The following is a 20,632-nucleotide window of genomic DNA, read 5'->3' on the forward strand; positions in this document are numbered from 1 at the left end:
TAAAAAATTATTAGAAATGTTTGCTAAATTTAAGAAAAATATTATGTTAGAATTTGAAATGGTTCATCTAGGAATTTTACATTATTTTTTAGAATAAAAATTATTTAAGATGCAAATGAAATTTTTTTATGCTAAGAAAAATATGCTAAAGATTTGTTAAAAAAAATTATATGATAACTTGCAAGTTAGTAAATACTCCAATGAATACAATAAACTTACATTAGATGATGGAATTGAAAAAAAAAAAGAAAAGAGCAACAATATAGAAGTTTAATTAGAGGGTTAATTTATCCCATATATTTAAGACTTGATATTATGTTTGTAGTTAGTTTGTTATTAGGGCACAGCCCTAACAAGCATTAGAGTAGCTAAAAGAGTTCTCATATATACTAAGGGCATCCGTTATTAGGAGGTTAAAGATTTTAAGTTATATTCGCATATTAATAGTGATTGGGCTAGTTGTGTAGATGATAAAAAATATATTTTAGAATTTATGCTAAGTCATAGCTTAGGAGTGATTTCAAAGACAATAAAAAAAACGAGAACGTACTCTCGGTAAAAAATAGTAGGACTTTATTCTATTTCATTTATCAAGAAAATCGAAAAAGAAAGTCAGACGAGTATCTCTTAAAATACTAACATATCTTCTTAAACCATCCATAAGAATTATATTCTGTCTTTTTTCGGGTGAATATCCAACAATAGGTTCTATTGAATGAATAATATATTCAGATGTGTTGCCCTCTCAAGCTTTGAGGCGGATTATGTTATGACTATAAATATAACATGTCAAATAATTTGGCTCAGAGAGAAACAAGATGGATCAAATAAAATCTACTACAACAACATATCTACTATTGCAATGATGAATAATTGTCTTTCATGGGTGTACTAAACATATCGAAGTTAGACATCATTTTATTTATGAACTAATTGATAAAAAAAAAATTTAAATGGACTACTGCAGCATCGAAGATCAGCTTATCAACATCTTTACAAAAGCTTTGATGAAAGAAAAAAATTATTTTTTTGAAGATAACTCCAAGTTATAATTATTTTGAATTAATGGAGTATGATAAGATTAATTCAAATAGTTAGGATTAGATAAAATAAAAGATAAGAATTTAGATTAGATAAATAGTTAGGATTTCTTCATATATTATGATATTATTTAAAACACTTATATTTTATCTTTTAACTAACATAAATAAATACTCTTAGCTGAATCCAAGGCACAGACTAAAAGTAATTCTTATTTGTTCTACGATCTTTCTTCTCTTTCTTTCAAAAGTTCTGCATAAACCTAACAACTTGTTTGAGTTCTAAACATGTGCTTGAATGGATGGAGTGTAGAAGGGGCACGGTTGACGTTGCTGGGGATTCAACCACATGAACGGCACTACGGTGCAAAGTCAAACCCACAAGTCATTGACCGATGTAGATATTTTTGTTGTTTCTATGTTGCGTGTTTGTAAAGTTTAAACTATTAGTCAATCCATGTTTAGACCTCTCTCTCTCTCTCTCTCTCTCTCTCTCTCTCTTGCCTGCACTAGTTGAGGTGAGTTATAGTTCTGTTTGGTGGAAAGAGACCAACTCCCGCTTCGATTTTCAAAGTGAGATTCCTCCCTTTTATTTTCATAAACTACACTTCTTAATGTTCATGGAAAATGCTGTAAAGACAAAGTATGACTCATATGAGTTTGAAAAATCCATCATGCTGTTTCTTTTCTACCTAAGATTTGTACATGAATCAGTTTGATCTTTGGAGTTCTTTGACTCCAATTCATTTAGTAGCTTCAAATGGAATGTTGCTTTGCTAGTCATCTCAACAATGTCATTGTTGCCAGAAATGCATATGAGGAATTTATTTTTTGAGAGAAGATGTGACCTCATTCTTTAGTTTCTTACACTGCAAGGCTTAAAGGTCCTAAATTGCTCTGTCAAGGAACAGTCATCCCGAATAGCAAATGCATCTTGTTCAAACAATACAATAGCTTTTTAACTGGTCACGATTGAATGCAGTCAGCATGCCTCTTATGCAAGGAATACATGTAATCAACATTGTCATGCAATTAGATAGCTGAAGAACCTTCAACCTGCTACTACTGACACACACGCACTCTCTCTCTCTCTCTCTCTCACCCCCCCCAAAAACCCATGAAAGAACCTGAATCTGAAAGATGGTCACATCAACACAAATCTGTTTATTTGTTTAGTCATTAGAACAGAAGGTTTGAGTCGAGGGGTTGCAGCCACTGGTCTCCGTCAATGAATGAAGTATTCAGGAATGGAGCAGCTTGAGTGTCGTTTAGCTTTTGTGCATAAGGAACCCTCGTCGTCAGGCTGGCACCAGCACCACTGCAGTTGTATTCACCATAGAATACAGTCCTGTGAGAATGAAGGGAGAAACAGAAAGGTCACTGGCTCAGTACTCGACAGTCTTGCTTAACGTAGCAGTAGATGAATCAGGAGGAATTGGTCCTTACTGATCTCTACCGGGGTCGCCGAAGTCGTTCCATCCTTCCGGAGCGATGATTTCGGACATGAAGGTGTTGGCGAAGACGACGCGAGAGAACGGCCTCCATGCTCGGCCCAGCCAGATCCGCCCCGTGCCGCCGATGCTGCAGTTGACGAAGGAGAAGCCGGTGTTCTCGTCGCCGGATGCTCGCCCATGCGCCGTCACCGTTCCATCTATCGTCTTCAGTCCCGCCGCCACCGGGCTCGCTATCGATATCATTTGGCAGCTCTGAGAACCAACCACATGGCCTTAAGATAATCTCATGCCACATCCCTTGATGCGTAGCTGCCAAGTCGTGATTACCTCGTACAACGATCGACCATCTCCGAAGATGAAGTCGATGGAGCCCTGAATGTGGCACTCCTTGAAGTAATGCCGACCTCTGTCGTCGTGAAGCGTGTCCTGCGCTCCGAAGAAGCCGCAGCCCCAGAAAGCGGCCTGATCGGCGCTGACCCTTATCGCCACCGCTTGCGCCCCGACGTCGCCGGGGTTTGGTATGGGCGCCACGTTCTTGCACCAGAAACGCACCGAGGAATGAGTTCTACATCTGCTATATATACACATATGTCACAGTACGAAAAGCGTACGATGAAGCTTATGTTCTTTGCTATGAAGTTGGCCCCGAAGACGGCCACAGACGCGCTATAGAATGTGCCGTGGGAGGAGTTGGCCGTGTCGTTCCATGCGATGCCCGTTGTGTACAGCCCTTGCCCTTGGAACGTGATGTTTGGCTTCGTCTTCGGTATCGTCACCTTCTCGCTGACATGATCGAAACAACGTAGTGATAGCGTTCGTTAGGTGAGGGTGGAAAACACGTAGCATGCGAAACCTTTAGCTTTGCTTTGCTTTGCTTACTAGTATATGCCCTTGTTGATCCATACGATGCTCCTCTTCTGGCTGAGAACAGCGACTGCGTCGACCGCGGATTGCACCGTGGTGAAGCTGCAGCAGCCGTTGCGGTCGACGCAGAAGATGGACGTCGTGTCTGTGTCCGCCGGGGGGAAGCCCGGTGGGAGGTCGTCGCAGATATCGGTGTCGTTGGTCTTGGGTGCCCTGTGGCGGCGGTGGTGTCCTGAGCCGTAGCTGTTGAGGGAGATGGATGATGTGAAGGAGAGGAAGTCCAGGTTGAGCAACCACTCGAGGCATGGTGGGTGTTGGAACACGAGCTGTGAGGAGAGCAGAGCTGCGACAATGGCGGACAGAAGGACGAGAAGGGAAGTGCCTCGGTTGGTGATGGCCATGGTGGATGCACTGCACTGCATCTCACAAGGATAAATAGGATGATGCCTGGCAGACCTCCTTTTCCTTCAAGGTAGGGATATCAGTCAACCTAACCATGCTTACCCAACGATGGTGTCGAGCAGAGACACGAATCCCCAGTCACATTGTTGACATGAGCGTTGCTTGGAAGAGAGACTCTCTGAAGGATCGAGCTGGAGCAGAGAAGGGTGGGATTGTGACACCCCATGAATTGTAATGAGCGGATTCAAGTCATTCCACGACATCAGTCTCCTCTAACCTCATCCATAGAGTTAAATCATCTCTCACTTCCTTCCTTGATCCAACCAAAGCATATGCACGACACAAACATCACTTTGTAGGCTCAACACCAACATCGTGCAGTTCACGATGCCATCATACCCAACCAAATTTCTCATGCTGAGTCCTGGTGTGGATCATTTTTGACACATCGAACATAGAAGAACAGTTTCCCTTCTGCTAGCACAGAAAAATGGTTGCAGAACATGTTGCAGAAAGAAACAGAGTCATACAGAGTCATAGTACAGCTTGCTCAACCAGAATAAAACAGGCCCTCATCTGTATTGACAGCCAAGGAGTCCAAAACAAAACATGCAAAAGCGATCCCAATAGCTCTTGCAACTGAAGAAGAAATAGAAACTTCAGACTGCAGTAAATGCTTTCTTTCCACCACCTCTGGAATGTCTTTTAAAACAATGAATCTTGCAGTCTTCAACAATGGCCTGTGTAAAAATCTAAATTTGCAATAAAACTTTAGGAACTCAAAGAGGAACAAGCACAACATATGTTGGAAGAGATTAAGTAACTTACCTGCACTGGCCAATGCCCACATGGTCCCCTTCCTTAACACTGAAGCTTGGGGATATGTGAGCTGCAATATTTCAATTTCTTATACTTGTTCTAAGGGACACAGGCAGAAAACACAAAAGAGTTGCTCAAGTTTGCTTGCCTTTGGTACTTGTTTACATAGTGGAGGTAGTTTCTGCAGACAATGACAGTTCTGTTCATCTTGGCACTATGGCATGTGCTGCCAAAATGCGACACCTGATGGAAACATCACCAATAAATGGGCATTTTTAATCTAAGTAGCTCCCTGCAAGCAAAGCCTAAAAGATCAAGCAGTGATTTTATCCTATATATACCATTCATCAACAACTATGAGAATTAGTCATCACATTATTCATCAAAGCTGATAAAACATGCCATGAAATTTCCAGTATCTCAGTGGATGATTTTGGTCTACATGTGTTTGAAAAATCCAGCAAACCAAAAAGAGGTTCACTAAATAACCAATGTTTGAATTACTACCAGTATTATAATTGATATGATTTCTTCAATTTCTGAAAAGACCTAGTAGACTAGAGATTAAGTCAGAATTCCAACTATTTCAGTTTCTATCAGACCAGAAGGAAAGAAATAAAGCCAAAAGCACAGAGCTTATCATCACTTAATCCAATTTATTGAGGGACCCTAAAAAATGGCAAAATAAACATGTACAGCTTCACAATGATATTGCATTATGTCAAGTTTCTTGTTCACAAGTTAGATGTGTTGTAGCGATAACAGCATCAGTTCTGAAGCAACAGCTGCCACTCATTCAGGGTCACAAAGTGGACAGCTACATGCGCGTGCATGTAAATTAACAAAATAGTAATTCTGAACAATAAACTTGGGGCAATTCCATCTCCGTGTGGATCAGATGGTCATCTCTAGTTAAACAGGAATGATGCAAGTTTTGCAATCATCGTGATCTTTCTCCTGATAGCAGATAAGATTTTCTTAACCGCATAAGGAAATCTCTCTATTCTGTTGAGGGAAATCCTCCCTCTCAACCTGTATAAATAGGGAGAGAATATGTCAATGCAAAATAGCTTCTTCACTAGTAAGGCCATTGCTTCTACCTCTGAGTTCTGCACTGTTGGACAGTAGCCTGAGGAGTTTCAGGCTTGTCGAAGCCCTCTTCCTTCTCCCCTTCAGCCTCCAACAGTCCCCTCTTCCGGTTCTTATGACCCTTCTTTGGGTAATGCAGGTCTGGGCTTCATTTTGTGCGAATCACAGGATTGTTCATTTTGTGCAAAGCATTTCTCCGATTTTGCCGTTACTCCTAATGCTGCTAATATCATCAATTTTGTACTGGGTTCTGATATGTTCCCCTGGTCCATCAGGCATGTCATTGCTGACACACATGTTGTTCTTTCTATGCTTTTTGTTTTTTCCAATTCCCACATCCCTGGTAGCCTTAACTCTGTGGCTCACTCCCTAGCTAATATTGGATGAACCCTCTCTCTCTCTCTCTCTATTGTTTTGGAGAATTAAGTGTCCTCTCTCTCGGCTTATGATGTACTTGCGTTTTTTCATCAATGAATGAATAGTTATTTTTTTGCTTAAAAATAATCATGAACAATAAAAGCTTGCAGAAAACAAGTTTCTGTAACAAAAAAAGGGAAACAGTTAAACTAATCCAGTACATACAGAATGTAAAATATGAATTCAACAAAATAGGACAGACAATAAACAATAGGATTCCATACCTTCAATAGCTTCCCTAGGAGTTTTGAATCCAAGACCAATGCTCTTCCAGAATCGATTCCCACCCTTACCAGGTCTCTTCCCTTCACCAGATTTGTTGGAGCTACATGAAATCCGTAATTGTTAAAGAACATGTTCAGACAAGAACTGTGCATCGATAACAAGAATAGAGCAATTATTCTTATCAAACAAAAACATTTGGTAGTTTAAGAAATGCCTTCTCTGTCTGTGCACGCTAAAACCATTCATGCGAACCAATAAACAGTAAAAAAGATAACTCGAATGCCACAATACCATTTTGGAAGCTGTGAATAGAAAAGACCAAAGGAGAATATTAATAGATTGTACTGCCAAATTCTACAAGAAAAGAACAGAGGTGATAGAGTAACAACTTAAAGCCCCAAAATGTAAACCTTCTGTGATGAAACCAATCTAAACCAAGGATAAACCTTGGAAAATTTCCTAAAATTATCACAAAAGATATGTATTTTAATACATGAATTTAACAAAGAATCACGTTATAGTTTACAATATCATTCAAAACTTTTCTCAAAGTAACATAATGTATCTTGGTTGTCAATAGATCGTTTAGTCGAATTCTACAGTTTTGGAGAGATTCATCTAACTAAAACATGCAATATCTGATTCTTCCTCAATAATAAAAATCGACTCGTCGTCAGTAAACAAACAAAACAACGTTCAATTCACAGCCGCAAAAGGGCGCAGACTAGGTCAGAAATCTCCCAAGTGCGAACTTTCTTCTCAATTCATCAATTCCAAACATACCCGGTGCGGATTTCGACATGCTAACGCTCAACTAGCCGACTCTTGATGAACCAGCAATAGTGTGAGTATCAACAACTAAACTATTTGCTAGACACTCTTCTCAAAATCTGAATAAGAAAGGCAGCTACTTGCTCAAATTTGCATTCTTCGATGCCAGATTTGCTCGCGTCGCAAAGGATCGTTACGTGAATGGAGGTGTAAGTTAATGAGATCTCAAGGAAAGCCACCACGCGTTACCTGCTCCGCCATGGTCGATCCAATGGGAAGGACGGAGAGAAAGCGAAGCTGAGGGAGGGAGACTGAGTGTGGAGAGAGAGAGGGAGAGAACGGGGGATGAAGTGGGCAAAAGATAAACCCTGGTAGGCTTTTATGTGTGTCGAACCGGACATCATAAGCGACTTTTTTAGCTCATAAGGGCATATTAGTAAAAGACTACGACATAAGCACTCGATCTTGCTTTAGTCGGATCCAAACTAAAAACTATGAATCCGTTAAGTATATCTATTTTTACCTCTATAGTTAATTATAATTAACATCTTGGATCCTATAATTTTAAATATAGCATTAAGATCCATATACTTACCAAAGTGAAACATTATAATTCTCCTCGTATTATTAATTTCATCGATAAAAAAAATCGCATGTGTTATTTAGTGTAAAAAGAAAATGGATGGAAAGGATTAAAAAAATAATTTACTATATTTTAAATTATTAATTTTTCTCTCGTAAAAATCGCTTTCCTCTCCTCCGGTTCCCTCACCTTCGGTTGCGTTGGACAACATACCAGCGACGGTGTCGATGGTGCGCGAGGCTGGTTCTCTAGTAGAAAGTGACTCCATGATACTATTTACTATGAGACCTCGGTCCTCTTCTTCACTTGCTATTACTACCATCGCTATAGCAACAAGTTGGCCTTCGGCTCTGCCAAACCATCCGTTGTTCCCTTCTAGAAACCAACAACGGTAAAGCTCAAAGGTGAGGAGGAAGATGAGTCCACGATTATGTGAGGTTGTATTGCAGCAACCTTCGTGGCTAGAGGGAATAACTATCGCGTGGCGATGCCTAGTTTCGATTGTTGAATCTCGGATTTTGATGATGAAACAAATTGATGTATTTATGACCTGATCTACTTTTTGAGTGATAGCTTCGATCAAGGAGAGACAATTAAAGTAGGAAGAATCATGTTGGGCCAGAGTGGAACATGTTAGAAGATTGGACGTCGAGCCGGATGATCGATCGACATATCGGCAAAAGGCTTTCGACCATGGGTTCGCGCATCGAGCCAAGAAGAGCGAAAATTACGCTAAGGAAATCAGAGTTACGGAGGTCAACTGCCCAATTGGGCAATAGGCCACAAGAGAGGACGATGCATCGAAGAATCGGATGAAGCGTCAATAAACCAATGACATGCCGGACAACATTTGATTCCAGTTTTGTAAAAAATGTCTAGATCGAAGTAGGTTTTAGGCATAATTGGGTTAGAATTGGGCCAAATCAATTAGGGGCCAATTGGGCCCAAGTTTGGGCTATATTAGGTCAAGTGAAAGGCCCAAACAATGACCCAACAAATGGAACCATCGGTGGAACAGTCTCTAAGACTGTGTCAAGCGATGGTACCACCCAGTGTTAGTGCTGCAAGCGGTGGTACCGCCAGGACCTGAGAAACCCAGGATGAGACATTTTTTAGCTCTAATTTTAAAACCATTTTGGGTCTATAAATACCCTAGCTATTCCTGTATGAAGTAGTAAGAATTGAGCACAAAATTGAGTTGAAAGAGGAAGAAAAATACTTGAGAAAAATTAGAAAACTCTCTTAGGATTTAGGATCATTTTTTCCTAGTATTTAGATATCTATCTAAAGGGAGAAGTGAGGTCTAAGAAAGAGAGGCTTGTAAGGGTTGTCTCCTAGACCCATAAAAAGGAGAAAGAGTGTAATAGGATAGTTGATCTTTGCCCATTGAAAGAAGATCGTTAGTGAATGCCGGTAGCCTTGATAGAAGAGAAATCAAGAGTGGATGTAGGTCACGACGATCGAACTACTATAAAACTCGGTTTACATTTATTTCTTATAATTTACCTTTATTGTAAACTATCGTACTCGCTTTACTTTCTCATTACACTCTTTCATACGTTTTTAAGTTAAACTCACATTTCCGACACAAGCTTTAATCAAATGAAAGATTTTTGAACTAATGTCGTTTTTATCCACTACACTAATTCAGCCCCCCCCCCCCTCTTAGTGCTGACTCGATCCTAACAGTTGGTATCAAAGTCACATTTTTTTCTCATTTGGTTTAACAACTAAGAGAAATAGCTCTTTTAAGCTTTCAAGAGGGCCACTCTATCATTTGTCCTCCTATGTTTAATAGGACGGATTACACATATTGAAAAACTCGAATGAGAGTTTTCTTGCTATCTTTGGATTTAAATTTATGGAACATTATGGAAAAATGACTTTCAAAAGTCTTCTCTTCTAATGAACGACTGGAATAAGTTGGAGAAGAAGACTTTTTCTTTAAATGTTAAAGCTATGAATTCCTTGTTTTGTGCTTTAGATAAAAATGAGTTCAATCGAGTGTCTATTTGTGAAATGATTTTCGATATTTAGCATAATCTTAAAATCATACAAAGGCACTAGTAGAGTTAAAGATTCTAAAGTTAATTTTTTGATGCATGATTTTGAATTATTTCGTATAAAACCAAGCGAAACTATTGTTAACATGTATACCTGTTTTACATATGTCGTCAATAGTTTAAAAGCACTTGGTAAAAATTTTTCGAATCTTGAACTTGTTAATAAAGTTATATGATCTCTTTCTAAAAATTGGGGTTCAAAAGTAACGATAATACAAGAATCAAAGGACTTGAATAATTTTCTGATTGAAGAATTTATTGGGTCGTTGATGACCTATGAAATGAGTTGTATAACACAAAATGAACATGAGAACTATCTTCGAAAGAATAAGAAGGATTTGACACTTAGAACAAAAGAAGACTACTTGAGAGAAAACTCAAAGTGATGATGACAATGATGATGATGATGTTAGGATCAAGAGCACTAAGAGAGGGGGGGGGGGGGGGGTGAATTAGTGCAGCGGAAAATTTTTGGTAATTAAAACTGCGTTCATACGTTGAAATCCGATTCCGATGTAAAAGTCGTTTCGTACAGATAATAACTTTGAAAGCTTACAGAAACGTATTTGAAGTAAAATAAGGAAGACAGTTTGCAGTTAAGACAGAAATCAGAATGTAAGCGTAAACTGAAATATGATGTTCGTACGATAAAACCGATTTTCGTCTTAACGCCGATTCGGAAAATACTTAACTATGAAACACGTTCGTAAATGAGCAGAAGGTAGTAAGCTACTAAGGAGGTTTGCAGTAAAGATAAGATGCTCAAAGTAAATGCAAATCGAGATTTAGAGTGGTTCGGTCAATCTTGACCTACATCCACTTTTGGCTTCCTCCACCAACGAGGTCACCGACGTCCACTAGAGGCCTTCCTTTAATAGGCGAAGGCCAACCACCCTTTTACAGTTTCACTCCTTTTGACGGGCTTAGGAGACAACCCTTACAAACTTTTCTCTCCTCTCTTGAAAGATCAAAACTTGGAAAAAGAGGGAGGAGAACTTCTAGACTTTACAACACTTTTGAGCTCTAAAATCACAGAGTAAAATCAAGCTTTCGGTGCCCTTTCATGCAGAAAATGGTGGGTATATATAGGCCCCAAACTAGTTTGAATTTGGAGCTCAAAAATGCCTTTTCCCGGATTTTCAAGGTCCTGGTGGTACCACCTCCTGACTAGGGCGGTACAACTGCCTGGCAGCTCGGAGACTGAGCTTCTGGGCGGTGCCATCGCCGGACAGGGGCGGTTGCACCGCCCAGTCTTGCTCGGAGACTAAGCCCAGGCGGTGCCACCGCCTGACTGGGGCGGTTGCACCGCCCAGTCTCGCTCAGAGACTGAGCCCAGGCGGTGCCACTGCTTGACAGGGGCGGTTGCACCGCCCAGCTTTCTTGGGAGACCATCTCCTGGGTGGTGCCACCGCCAACCCTGGCGGTGCCATCGCTTGGCAAGAATTCTGGTCCGAATGGGTTGATCCATTCTGCCCAATTTGGGTCTGTCAAGGGCCCAATTGCCCCCAGATTAAGTTAATGGGATCACCTCCCATTCCTAACTTAATCTACATGCTAACTATGACATTTCTTAAGATATTTACTACAACTTGCTCCGGTGCATCAATCGCTTCTTTCGATGAGCTTCCGGTGAACTTCTGGCGAACATCCGACGAACCTTCGGCAATGCTCTGACGGACTTCCGGTAAACTCCTGAACTTGCGACGATCCACCTGGTGAGTTTTGACGAGCTTCTTTTGGCAAGCTCTTGGACTTCTCGGATTTGTTCTCGCAGAACCTCCGACGACCGTCCGGACTTCCGTCGAACTCTCGAACTCCCAACGTGATCATAGTCTTGACTTCGGAGCAACTCCTACTGCATGTCTTACTTTCGTCGTAGTTAATCCTGCACACTTATCTCAACATATGGATTAGATAACAAATGACAATTGACTTCATCATCAAAATCCGAGATTCAACAATCTCCCCCTTTTTGATGATGACAATCAATTGATAATGAAGTTAACCTTAACTCCCCCTATCTATATGCCATACTTGAGATAAGTCATTCTTGAATTCAAAGCCTTTGAATTCAAGAGACATATTGATTATTTAACCTTATCAATACTCCCATCATGATTCCTATCATGATGTATCTCTCTGAAAATGATGTCAAGGCTTGACATCTATTTTCAAATTTCAAATGTGAATGATGGTAATGGTAGCAATTCATCATATGGTAAGATATCAACATGTAAAATTTCGAAGTAAAATTTTAATATCTTAACATGATGCATACATTTCAAGTGTTTTAGCAATCATAGCATTTCATCACTTGGTAAGATATCAACACGTAAAATTACGATACAAGTTCTTGATATCTTAACATGATGCAAACATGGCATAATGTAAATATGGCAATCATAGTTATCATCAATTCATATATTTTTGATGATGCAAGCATGGCATAATTATAGCATCAATACTCATAGCATCAATTCATATATCTCTCCCCCTTTGTCATCAACAAAAAGGAGAACGATACAAACAAAATTTAAGTATGAGTGCGGTAATTATTCATGCTATAACTAGGTTCATGTCATTTTCCAACGGTGAGTGATAGGAGACCAATTATGCAAACATCTCAAGGAAAACATGACATGGAGATAGCTTTGAATACTTATTCCTTTTTATTTGTTATTATCTTTTTGTATGAAGGAGGAAGACTATTTGTGATACCAGCTATTTGTGAGTTTACTTTGAATGATATTAAAATCGATGAGAGATTAAATCATACTTCATTTTTACAAGGATCAAGATATGTATGTGAAACAAATCCTTACAAGTAAAAACACTAACATCCATATTTCAAGAAAGAATTTACAAGCAGGAATCATTTTTATCAAATCCATTTCTAAAAAAAAAAATTCACATGATAAGTGTATGAGAGATGTATTTGCTAGTTGATTCCATATATCAAAAATTAATGATGAGAATCAAACTCGATATGACATATGCTTATTAAGTTTAGAAGAGGATAGTGTATCGAGAAAATCCGATTGTTAGGATACCACTAGTTAAGAGAATCCGAAAATGAAATTAACACTTTCATGCATACAATCACGAAGACAAAACATGCTCATTGTTATGGAAATTTTTGTATTAATTTCTAACATGTTATTTTAAGCATGTAATGGCAATCAAGTGATTTGATCATTCAATCAATAAAGTTTGAAAAATAATTTTAACAAGTTTATGCATTCGACTATAGATTTTCAAATACAAAACATGCTTATTGTTATAGAAATTTTTATATTAATTTCCAACATGTTATTTTAGGCATGTAATGGTAATCAAGTGATTTGATCATTCAATCAATAAAGTCCGAAAAATAATTTTAACAAGTTTATGCATTCGAACACATCAACATTCCTAATTCTCTTCTTATGAAATTAAATTGTTCTTCACTTAGAGGTTTTGTAAAAATATCAGCTAGTTGATGCTTAGTATCTATGAACTCTATCATGACAATACATCAACATCATGGTAATATCATGACACATTAACATCATGGTAATGACACATCAATTTCATGGCTATATTACTTTCTCAAATCATATTTATTATGGAAACCAAGATACAAGGTTTTCAAAGTAGGCATTATAGAAACATTTAATTTCAGCGTGAAATCCGACAATGAGTAACGAGATTAAACAACGTAACCCTGCATATGCTCACCAATTAATACATCAAGTAACCATGTCAAAGATTAGTAGTCATCAAGGCATTGTGATCAAGGTGAGTAACATAAAGAGTTTACAACAACATAGTTGTTACAACAAGAGGTGATTGTGTCCACATATACAAGCTTATTTAGGAGGTGGAAAATTAAAATGCCTAAACAAGGAGTCAAATTATCGATGAATTTGCTGCAGCTCAGATAGGATTTGATCTTGTCGATGTTCAAGCCGATCTTGTCTTTGTTCAAATTGGTCCATCCGAATCCCAATGTCTTTGATAGATGATGCAGGAGCTTGCTCAAATGGATGTGTTTCCTTAAAGGGACAGATCGGAGGAGATTGAGTACCCCTAAAGACTGGTGTTTTGGGTTCTGGTTCAGGTTGAGGGGGATCGGTTCTTCTAGGCATTCTAACCCAATTACCATTTCTATAAAAACATCTCAATCAGTGAAGTAGATTATTATTTATTATGCTAAACCTGTCTACTTTCATCACTTCTTCATCGGGTGGTATTAGAATATCGTAGGCTTTAAGTATTCTAGTGATTATACCACCATATGGAAGCATCATGTCTTTCTTAGATAGTTCTATCATATTTTGTTAGATAAGGTAACCAAAACATATGTTATGTCCTTTCATGATCCAATATATGGTTCCTAATTCCATTTGACTTACTTCATCATGATGATATTATTTTGGGAGAATGATGCTAGTTAGGATATGATGAAGTACCTTAGTGTTTAGCGGTAGTAGATGTTCACAACTTTTAGGAAATATCACTAAGTTGAGATTACCGAAAATTGTTCCTAAAGCTTCAACATATGTTGTCCCAACTGTTTCATTATCCCACGATCCTCTAAAATAAAGACCTCTATTTTTTACGAGAATGCCTATCATGTCGCAAATGAATCTATCCGTAATGGAGATGTGTTGTCCTAAGAGATAGGTAGACATTCTTTCTTTTTCATCTACTTGTAGATTATTGTAAAACAATCTAACAAGTCTTGGATAGATGAGTTCACTAATTTGTAAAATTGGGAGTAGATCTAAGTTTACAAACCATTGGATTGTCTCTAAGTCTCTTAGTTCATCTAGATCTACATGTTTTCCCTTATTGACACTCCTAAATTCGAAGGAAGAAAATTTTTCAGCATGATATTTTGAGTTGAAAAGGGTAAGATCAAAGTCTTCTTCTAATCTCCTCTTCCCTTTGTCCCTAGAGGATCTTCTAAAGCCCATAACTACTGCTATTTAAGAAGATAGTAATAAACAAGAGTAAATGACTCAAAAACAGAATTTAAAGACTTCTTAGAGAATACCTTAAGTGAGATCTTCAAGAGAAGGAGAGATTGATGATCTTTTGCTTCGAAATGAGGAGTATTTGGGATGCTAAGATGGGAGAAATGGAGATGGAGAAGCTTTGGTGGTGTAAAGAGGTGAAGGGAGTGAGTTGGGGTCGGTTCCACCGCCGGCCCTAGCTCAGTTTAAAAGGGGGCAAGATTGCGGGCAGTTGCACTGTTGGCTGGGGCGGTGCAACCGCTTGCAACCCGTGACAACCGGCGGTGCTACCGCCAGCTGGGCGGTGCCACCGCCTACAGGCGGTGAGCACTTGTTTGGGGGCTGTATGGGCTGATTTGGATGTTTTCAACTTGAGGAGATTTTTCATTTGTGGAGCAATCAACTTTACTTTCATAATTACGTAGGAATTTCCATTTCAAGATGAGAAATTTCGTACGTTCAAGATAGATCTTGTGACGCGCATATTCTACTTTGAATGTCGTACACAACTTTAGATATGTTCATGACTTATTATCCAAGTTGGTAAGCTTCGTAAGTTTATGACAAACTTTGCTTGCAAGACGTAAGTTCATGATATAGTTGGATTCGAAGGTAAAGAAGAAATCAATTCGATGAGTTCAGAAATCCGAAGGGTATGTGAAGGGAGAATTATGAGTTTCAAAATCTGAGGGATCAAACAGGATTGTATTAGTATCACTCTACAATATTAATTTTCTAATCCTCCTTTTACTATTTAGGCTAGAGAGCATTACGTGTTCTTTTGGATCTCGAGTCATGAATATCGAGTACCCAAAAAGTAAGATATTATCTCTTACTCCAAGCTTTTGATGGTGTATGTTTCTACAAGAAGGGGTGATTTTTAGGTACCCATTTATTTTTTGGGTGCCTCAAAAACTGATCTATATTGTTTATCATATTGCATAGAGTTTATCATGATTCCTTTAGGAACCCAAATCAGTTTGTTCGGACTTATTTTCTTGAATGGATAATGATACGTTTTATGTCCATGTTTGTAACAAAAGTTGCATTTGTTTTGGTGCCAAACATGTAAGATAGGGCCTTTTATGAAGGTGGTTGGATTTTGGTGAGGACTTCTCACAAATCCGATTCCACTTCTTTTGGGAACGTGACCCTTATTTGTAAGGATCGTGTTCAAAGATTTGCTACCAATCTCGAATTTCTTCAAGACGTCCTTAAGTAGCAAGTTCTCCTTTTGGAGAGTTTTTAGATCATAGCATTTTTCACATTGAGCTAAACTATCATGATATTCAGTTTTTAATTTATCAAAATTGCTAACAAGACTATTATGCTTATTTTTTAGCAATTTATATTTTCTACTAATTATTTTACATTCATCAAATAAGTCATAGAAGATATTTAATAATTCATCAAATGATAAATCTACATCAATTAAATTTGTTACCTCCTCTCCGATGGCCATTAAGGCGTAATGAGCAACTTGCTCGGTGTTGGACTCCTCTTCTTCAGACGTGCTCGAGTCATCCCACTTTGCTTTGAGCGCCTTTTCTTTGATGTTCTCTTCTTGGCTTGGGGACAATCACTTTTGTAGTGTCCCGGCTTTTTGCACTCGTAGCAAATAACTTGGTCCTTTTTTGGTTCAAGTTTATTTTTTGTGTCATTTTTAAACTTGTTTCTCTTAATGAATTTTTTGAATTTCCTTGTTAGAAGTGCCAAGTCATCGTCATAGTCCTCATCACTTGAGTTTTCTCTCAAGTGGTTATCTAAAGTTCTAAGAGCCATATCCTTCCTGTTCTTTGGAAGAATGTCTTCTTGCTCTTCATGAGCCTTGCAAGCCATTTCATAGGTCATTAATGACCTGATTAGTTCTTCAAGAGGGAAGTTGTTTAAATCTTTAGCCTCTTGAATAACAGTGACTTTAGGGTCCCAACTCTTAGGAAGGGATCTTAGAATCTTATTTACGAGCTCAAAATCCGAAAAACTTTTGTCGAGTCCTTTTAGACCATTGACAACATCCGTGAAACGGGTGTACATGTCGCTAATAGTCTCGCTTGGTTTCATTCAGAAAAGTTCGAAAGAATGTATCAAAAAATTGATTTTTGACTCTTTCACTCTACTTGTGCCTTCGTGAGTCACTTCGAGTGTATGCCAAATATCAAACACGGTTTCACAAACCGAAACATGATTGAACTCATTTTTATCAAGCGCACAAAATAAGGCATTCATAGCCTTTGCATTAAGAGCGAAAGTCTTCTTCTCCAATTCATTCCAATCGATCATTGGAAGAGAAGACTTTGAAAATCCATTTTTGATAAGATTCCAAAGTTCAAAATCCATTGAAATAAGGAAGATCTTCATTCGGGTCTTCCAATAGGTGTAGTCCGTCCCATTGAACATGGGTGGACGTGTAATAGAGTGGCCCTCTTGGTTTCCGGCGTATGCCATCTCTCTTGGGTATTAATCCGTTTGAGAGTTAACCCCACTCTGATACCAATTGTTAGGATCAAGAGCACTAAGAGGGGGGGGTGGTGAATTAGTGCAGCGAAAAACTTTCGGTAATTAAAACTGCGTTCGTACGTTGAAATCCGATTCTGACGTAAAAGTCGTTTCATGCAGATAATAACTTTAAAAGCTTACGGAAACGTATTTGAAGTAAAGTAAGGAAGGCAGTTTGCAGTTAAGATAGAAATCGGAATATAAGCGCAAATTGAAATATGATGTTCGTATGATAAAATCGATTTTCGTCTTAACGCCGACTCGGAAAATTCTTAACTATGAAACACGTTTGTAAATGAGCAGAAGGTAGTAAGCTACTAAGGAGGTTTGCAATAAAGATAAGATGCTCAAAGGAAATACAAACCGAGATTTAGAGTGATTCGATCAATCTTGACCTACATCCACTTTTGGCTTCCTCCACCAACGAGGTCACTAACGTCCACTAGAGGCCTTCCTTCAATAGGCGAAGGCCAACCACCCTTTTACAGTTTCACTTATTTTGACGGGCTTAGGAGATAACCCTTACAAACTTTTCTCTCTTCTCTTGAAAGATCAAAACTTGGAAAAAGAGGGAGGAGAACTTCTAGACTTTACAAAACTTTTGATCTCTAAAATCATAGAGTAAGATCAAGCTTTCGGTGCCCTTTCATGCAGGAAAGGGTGGGGTATATATAGGCCCCAAACTAGTTTGAATTTGGAGCTCAAAAATATCTTTTCCCGGATTTTCGGGTTCTTGGTGGTACCACCTCCTGATTGGGGCGGTACAACCGCTTGGCAGCTCAGAGGCTGAGACTCTGGGCGGTGCCACCGCCTGACAAGGGCGGTTGCACCGCCCAGTCTCGCTCGGAGATTGAGCCCAAGCGGTGCCACCGCCTGACTGGGGCGGTTGCATCGCCCAGTCTCGCTCGGAGACTGAGCCCAAGCGGTGCCACCGCTTGACAGGGGCGGTTGCACCGCCTAGCTTTCCTGGGAGACCATCTCCTGGGTGGTGCCACCGTCGACCCTGGCGGTGCCACCGCTTGGCAAGAATTCTGGTCCGAATGGGTTGATCCATTCGGCCCAATTTGGGTATGTCAAGGGCCCAATTGCCTCCAAATTAAGTTAATGGGATCACCTCCCATTCCTAACTTAATCTACATGCTAACTACGATATTTCTTAAGATATTTACTACAACTTGCTCCGGTGCGTCAATGGCTTCTTCTAGTGAGCTTTCGACGAACATCCGACGAACCTTCGGCGATGCTCCGGCGGACTTCCGGCAAACTCCTGGACTTGCGACGATCCACTTGGCGAGTTCCGACGAGCTTCTTTTGGCAAGCTCCTGGACTTCTCGGATTTGTTCCCGCAGAACTTCCGACGACCGTTCGGACTTTCGTCGAACTCTCGAACTCCCAACGTGATCATAGTCTTGACTCCGGAGCAGCTCCTACTGCATGTCTTACTTTCGTCGTAGTTAATCCTGCACACTTATCTCAATATATGGATTAGATAACAAATAACAATTGACTTCATCATCAAAATCAAGATTCAACAGATGATGACCTTGAACTTCTCACAATAAAGCTTAAAAAGTTTTTAAAACAAGAATCAAAGAATAAAAATGAACTTAAAAAGAAGAAGCTACCAAAGAAGAAGAAATTATTCAAGGCGACTTGGGACAAATTGAGCTCATATGAAGATGAGAAGCAAACCAACAAAGACAAGTTGGCGAACTATGCCTTAATGGCTTTTGACGATGAGGTAACTAAAACCCCATTGGTTTACTATGGAATTACTTGATGCATTTCATAAGTTAATTTTTAAATTAGTATATAAAATGTAAAAAAATTAAATAAAAGGGGATCATGCTTTTCTTTCTAGTATTTTTGAGAAATAAAAAAATGATCATGGCAATTGTATTTCTTTATAATAAAGAAACAAAATATTAGATTTAAATCTAATGCTTATACACCTAATAAGATTAATCCTATATATGTTTTTAAGAAGCAATAATGTGTATCTTGATAATTTCCATATTACTTTTGGATTTTGATTGAAGATGATTTATGTTCAATGGAACCATTCTTGATGGTTTAATGATGTAATAATAATATGAAGTAATAATGATTTAAAATCATGCTTAAGGAGCTTATATTTCGAAATTATGCATGATGATTTTTGTGATTTATGGCTTATTGATCTTTGTCGTAATGAAAATTATTTTTTGATTTTAAATATGATGGATGGTTTTTATATGAAAAACTTGAGCATACTTATATGAAATCAATCCCATAAAATGAAACATGTAAAAATAAAAATGTATTATCATTGAAATTAAAATAATAAATCAAATCTCTTATTTAAAGAAGCCTTATGTTTAATGTGTTATATTTTTTGTCATGATGATTTTGATGATGAAATTTATTTTTCTATCTTAAACAATGATGTATGTTTTGATTTAGTGTAAAAAACTTGGGTATGCTTATGTGAAATGAATCACATAAATTCAAACAAAAAAAAAGGAGGAAAGTATTTTTCTTAATAATTTCTCAATCCCTATCTTATCAAGTTATCAAAAAAGGGAGATTGATGAATCTGTTTATATCATATTTGATTATTTTACATTTTGAAACTATGCATGATGAGTTTGAATGTACGAATTGACAATCTTTTTGTCACAGGAATTATGATTCCTCCACTTGTTACTTTTTTTTTTTTTTATGATTCTACTTGCTATATATTAAAAGGAAGCATTATTGAAATCATGATCTTGAATTCTCGAAATCAAAACTTGATATTTTCCTTATGTGAATCAAGATCACTTATTTTTTATTCTCGAATAATTTATTATATTTTATTTTAAAAAATATTTATCAAAATGAATCATGTCTTTTGGTATTCACATGATCTTATCTTTCATGATATGATTTTCTTTGTATAATTCCTTGTATTCATGAAGTATATCTCATCACTAAATTTTTCTTGATATCTTCCATGTGATGACTTGAATATTTATACCTTTGTGCTATTTCCCTCTTTTTGCCTATGACAAAGGGGGAGAAAATAAATGATGAATGTTTGGTACCAATAATCATGAAGTGATAAATGCTTAAAAATATTGATTTAATGTTTGGTATCATGAATGCTTTAGTATCATGTATGGGAGAAATGATGAATGTTTGGTATCATGATCAAAATGTTGATTTAATGCATGAAGTGATAAATGCTTAAAATTTTTAATGTCTTAGCATCATGAATGTTATGTCCAAAATGATATATCATGAATACTTAGTATTATGAATACTCAAATGACAACATTGTGATATATTCTTTATGAGTACTCGCCTCTACATTCTCTTGTCTCGTGCCAAGACCTTCTGACTCCATTTTCATTAAGATAAGGTGCACGTACCTTGAAGCTTCCTTCATCTT

At 38.1% G+C, this 20,632-nt stretch overlaps 2 protein-coding genes across 2 annotated transcripts; both read right to left on the reverse strand.

Annotated features, from left to right (window-relative positions):
* Nucleotides 1-2,208: 2,208 nt before the first annotated feature.
* Nucleotides 2,209-3,875, reverse strand: LOC135677748 (probable pectinesterase 8). Its single transcript, XM_065190132.1, has 5 exons — nt 3,374-3,875; nt 3,106-3,277; nt 2,822-3,028; nt 2,487-2,746; nt 2,209-2,388 (listed from the first exon to the last, which is right to left on the reverse strand). Exons 1-5 carry the CDS (start codon nt 3,778-3,780, stop codon nt 2,220-2,222), a joined length of 1,215 nt encoding a protein of 404 aa, XP_065046204.1. The 5' UTR covers nt 3,781-3,875; the 3' UTR covers nt 2,209-2,219.
* A 376-nt stretch (nt 3,876-4,251) lies between these two features.
* LOC135677479 (uncharacterized) lies at nt 4,252-7,986 on the reverse strand. The gene is made up of 7 exons (XM_065189839.1): nt 7,878-7,986; nt 7,628-7,637; nt 7,331-7,449; nt 6,310-6,410; nt 4,728-4,822; nt 4,589-4,649; nt 4,252-4,512 (listed from the first exon to the last, which is right to left on the reverse strand). Exons 1-6 carry the CDS (start codon nt 7,984-7,986, stop codon nt 4,622-4,624), a joined length of 462 nt encoding a protein of 153 aa, XP_065045911.1. The 3' UTR covers nt 4,252-4,512; nt 4,589-4,621.
* Nucleotides 7,987-20,632: the final 12,646 nt, after the last annotated feature.

Source organism: Musa acuminata, chromosome BXJ1-6 (genome assembly GCF_036884655.1).
Source record: "Musa acuminata AAA Group cultivar baxijiao chromosome BXJ1-6, Cavendish_Baxijiao_AAA, whole genome shotgun sequence".
In the NCBI taxonomy this organism is placed as follows: Eukaryota; Viridiplantae; Streptophyta; class Magnoliopsida; order Zingiberales; family Musaceae; genus Musa; species Musa acuminata.